The 4,845-nt window shown below is 38.0% G+C and overlaps 1 protein-coding gene across 1 annotated transcript; it reads left to right on the forward strand.

The window, feature by feature from the left end:
- LOC110794705 (probable leucine-rich repeat receptor-like protein kinase At5g63930) lies at nt 1–4,845 on the forward strand. The gene is made up of 2 exons (XM_021999665.2): nt 1–3,670; nt 4,294–4,845. Exons 1-2 carry the CDS (start codon nt 733–735, stop codon nt 4,677–4,679), a joined length of 3,324 nt encoding a protein of 1,107 aa, XP_021855357.1. The 5' UTR covers nt 1–732; the 3' UTR covers nt 4,680–4,845.

Consider the following 4,845-nt stretch of genomic DNA (forward strand, 5'->3'; position numbering starts at 1 on the left):
CTTTTTGGGGAAAATCTGTCATTTTCCTGTACTGAAAACGAAGCAAAGAGGGAAAATCTCTCTTGTTCAATTTTTTAAAATAAAGAAACGTATTTTCCTATTATTCAAACTTCAACTATCCACTTCTGGTGGGTTGCTTCTGTATCTGAAGAGTTGGCCACTTTTCTAAAAAACCCATTATTAAATTTACCAATCTTTCAGACGGCATGATATTGAGATGAGAGGGATCCCATAAATGGTGATTTTATTGCATGCTTTGTCGGCCATTTTCTTCTTCCTTTTTTTCTTCTGAATCATACAAATCATATTCTAAATGATTATGTTTTTTAAAATAATTTAGCAAAATGGGATTTCAGTCTTCTTCTTCATCATTACACAAAGTTGAAAGTCCTTTCTAATTTGATTTCTCTAAAAAGATCAAAAATTTTAGTGACATTTCATCAAAGTCAAATACTTCCCCTGCCTAAAAATCATTTTTTGTGAGAAAGTTGTAATCTTTTTGCCTAAAAAAGATTTAAGGTATGCAAATTTCCTTTCTTTCCTACACCATTGACTTCCTTATCAATGAAAATTTTACCTGTAATTCTAACTGTAGAACTTTGGGATGATTAAATATAGGTTTTATAGTGTGTAAATACATAAAAACCTTGCCAAAACTTTGTAGTTTTTTTTGGGGGGGTGAATTGTGAACTGGGTTGTTTTGATTTGGGGTTTTTTGGAGCTAATTTGGTAATGGGTAGTTTAAATTCATCAAATTATTACAAGGTTTTGATGGTATTTCTTCTTGTACATACCCTTTTGTGTGATCAGGCAAATGGCCTTAATTTGGAGGGTCAGTACCTTTTAGATGTGAAGAGTAGATTGGTTGATAAATCTGATGATCTTGGTAATTGGAATCCAATGGACCAAAACCCTTGTAAATGGAGAGGTGTAATCTGTAGTAATGGTAGTAACCCAGTTGTGGAAACTCTTGATTTAAACAACCTGAATCTATCTGGATCAATTTCTCCAAGTATTGGAAGTTTGGTTCATTTGATTCATCTTGATCTTTCCTTTAATGGGTTGTTTAAGAACATACCCAAAGAGATTGGGAACTGTTCCAATCTTCAATCTCTATCTTTGCAGAACAATCATCTTGAAGGGCATATCCCTGAAGAATTGGGAAAACTGTCATCTTTGACCTATTTGAATATCTGCAACAATAAGCTTTCTGGCCCTCTTCCTGAGGTGCTTGGAAATCTGTCTTCTTTGTTAGAGTTTGTGGCATACACCAACAGTTTCAGCGGCTCGCTACCTCGTTCGATAGGGAAGCTGAAGAACTTGAGGAAGTTTAGAGTGGGTCAGAATTTCATTACTGGTAGTATACCTGCAGAAATAGGTGGATGTAAGAGTATGGAGTTATTTGGTCTTGCTCAAAATCAGTTGAATGGGAACATCCCTATAGAGCTCAGTTTGCTAAGCAACTTGACTGAGTTAGTTCTATGGGATAATCAGCTTTCTGGGTTTATCCCATGGCAGCTTTCGAATTGCACGAATTTGCAAACTCTTGCTCTTTACAGAAACAATCTTGTGGGTGAAATACCTAAGGAGCTTATGAACTTGAAGTTCCTTAGTAGTTTATACCTATACAGAAATGCTTTGAATGGGACAATACCAAAAGAGATAGGGAGACTTTCTGCAGCAACAGAAATCGATTTTTCAGAGAATTTCTTGACTGGTGAAATTCCTACTGAGATTAGTATGATTAAAGGGTTAGAGTTGCTCTATCTTTTCGAGAATCGGTTGACGGGTGTGATCCCTGAGGAGCTTACAGACTTGAAGAATCTCAGTAAAATCGATCTCTCGATAAATTCTCTGACAGGTACAATTCCTGTTGGATTTCAGTATCTGCCTCAGCTACTGATGTTGCAGCTCTTCAACAATTCTCTCAGAGGTACAATTCCTCAAGAGCTTGGATTGCGTAGCCATTTGTGGGTTCTTGATCTGTCTTCGAATAATCTGACAGGAAGTATCCCTCAAAACCTTTGCAGAAACTCTAACTTGATCTTGTTAAATCTGGGTTCAAACAAGCTTTCTGGAAACATCCCATCAGATATAATCAGCTGCAAACCACTGGTGCAGCTTCGCCTGTATGATAACCGCCTCACCGGAAGTTTCCCAACTGATGTTTGCAAGTTAGTGAATCTGACTTCAGTTGAATTGGGTGAAAATAAGTTCAGTGGTCCAATCCCACCTGAGACTGGAAACTGCAGTAACTTACAAAGGCTTCTGTTAGCACACAACCACTTCACATCAGCTTTACCAGCAGAAATTGGTAAACTTTCACAGTTGGTGGCTTTTAATGTCTCATCAAACTCATTTAGTGGACCTGTACCATCTGACATCTTTAACTGCAGCCAGCTACAACGTCTCGATCTTAGCAGGAATAATTTTGAAGGCAGTTTGCCTGATCAGATTGGAACTCTTTCTCATTTGGAGCTTCTGAAACTCTCTGACAACAGTTTCTCAGGAAACTTACCTGCAGTTTTAGGAAACCTCCCTCGTTTAACCGATTTACAGATGGGTGGTAACTTGTTTTCTGGTGAAATCCCTCCAGAATTGGGCAGGTTATCAAGTCTGCAAATTGGTCTGAATCTGAGCTGCAATAATCTATCAGGAAAGATACCCCCAGAACTCGGGAGTCTTGCATTACTGGAGTATCTCTACATCAATAACAATCAGTTAATTGGCCAGATTCCTAGCTCATTACAGACACTATTAAGTTTAATTGGGTTCAACTTTTCTTACAATGACCTCAGTGGCCCTCTACCTTCTTTGCCTGCTTTCCAAACTGCATCTCTTTCAAGTTTTTCCGGCAACAACGGTCTCTGCGGTGGGCCCCTTGGTGGTTGCAGTGACTACGACTCTTCACTCACTCTTCCTAATAGTTCCGGAAGGGGTGGTTTCCGTCTTGGTAGAATCGTTGCAATAGTTTGTGCTGTTATAGGTGGTGTCTCTCTATTCTTCATTGTTGTGATCTTATACTTGTTGACTCGGCCAGTTGACATTGTTACACCAGTTGAAGAAGATAAGTCCTTCAGTGACATTGATTCAGATATGTACTTCTTTCCCAAAGAAGGGTTTACTTTTGATGATCTCCTTGTTGCTACTGATGATTTTGATGAGAGGTTTGTGATTGGTAGTGGAGCTTGTGGGAAGGTGTATAAAGCAGTATTGCCTTCTGGTAAAACTTTTGCTGCGAAAAAGCTGGCTTCTAACAAGGAAGATGGTTGCATCAATGACAGTTTCAGGACTGAAATTTCAACTCTTGGGAAAATAAGGCATAGGAATATTGTCAAGTTGCATGGGTTCTACTTTCATGAGGGTGCTAATGTTCTTCTTTATGAGTTCATGCCAAGGGGTAGCCTCGGCGAACTTCTTCATGGGAAATCTTATAATCTTGACTGGCAAACGCGGTTTCTCATTGCGTTTGGGGCTGCACAAGGTCTCTCTTATTTGCACCATGACTGTAAGCCTCGAATAATTCATCGCGACATAAAGTCCAATAACATTTTACTTGATGAGAATTTTGAGTCTCATGTTGGTGATTTTGGGTTGGCAAAAGTAGTTGACCTGCCTTATTCCAAGTCAGTTTCTGCTATTGCTGGATCTTATGGGTACATTGCCCCTGGTATGTTCTTATCTCCCATTTCTTTTATAATTTCATAACATAAGGTTAATTTCATGGATTTGTAGTTTGGTATATTTCACATAGAAAAAAAGTGTTTCGGAATGAAATAGTTCACGTCAGGAATTCACTTAAGCTGATGGTTGAATCCCCAATATTAGTTTTATTTCTCTATCACGCCCCCTCACATGAAAGTCCTTTGGGCTTGAAGTGTGAATGCAACATAGGCCTCCCTATACCCAACGCTAAATATTCCACCTTGAAATAAGGGGTGGATGAGATTAGATTTTGTGACCTTTGTGTCACGCCGGCTCTGATACCATGTTAAATGATCAACTCAACCAAAAGCTTAAGTTGATAGTTGAAGCCCTAATATTAGTTTTATACTCCATCAATTTAATTCACAACCAAAATAAGTTCAGATAAATTCGTATAAATGGATTTCATGTGGAAAGAACGATAACCTGAGTTAAGGAATCTCCATATGTTCAATTATGATAGCAAAATGTAAGATATGATATGTTTAGTGAATAAGAAGTCACACATACAAGTTCTTAATCTGCTTCTCTGTATATGCATTTGTCATCATGTTCACTGATATAAGTATTATTTCCTTGTGATTTCAGAATATGCATACACCATGAAAGTCACAGAAAAATGTGACATATACAGCTACGGCGTGGTAATGCTGGAGTTGTTGACAGGAAAAACACCAGTACAGCCAATAGACGATGGGGGTGATCTTGTTTCGTGGGTCAGAAACTACGTCAAGAGGAACTCATTGTCGACTGGTATTTTCGACACTAGATTAAACTTACAAGATGAGAGCATTGTTGCTCATATGACTATGTTTTTAAAGATTGCTTTGTTGTGTTCTAGTATGTCTCCTCATGATCGCCCCACGATGCGGGCTGTTGTGTCAATGCTCATTGATTCTAATGATCAGGAAGGTCACTATAATCTCTTCCCAAGTAGGGATGTGAGTTATAAAGATGAACTACCATTACAGTAGATTTTCTTTTCTCTTTTTTTACTTCTTCTCAGATTTATATTTGTAACTATGAAATCTAGTTGTTTAGCAGGACAGAATCTGTAACAAAATTACAATAAGCGGCAAAGCTATCCACAAAACCTGTACATATATATATATATGAATAATGAGATTCATATTGCTTGAA

Source organism: Spinacia oleracea, chromosome 4, assembly GCF_020520425.1.
Source record: "Spinacia oleracea cultivar Varoflay chromosome 4, BTI_SOV_V1, whole genome shotgun sequence".
Classification (NCBI taxonomy): domain Eukaryota; kingdom Viridiplantae; phylum Streptophyta; class Magnoliopsida; order Caryophyllales; family Amaranthaceae; genus Spinacia; species Spinacia oleracea.

Bases quoted from the DNA above. Each gene is read 5' to 3' on its own strand.
- LOC110794705 (XM_021999665.2), top strand. From the start codon at position 733: ATGGGTAGTTTAAATTCATCAAATTATTACAAGGTTTTGATGGTATTT. The intron at 3,671-4,293 runs GTATGTTCTTAT...TTGTGATTTCAG, and splicing joins TTATGGGTACATTGCCCCTG to AATATGCATACACCATGAAA.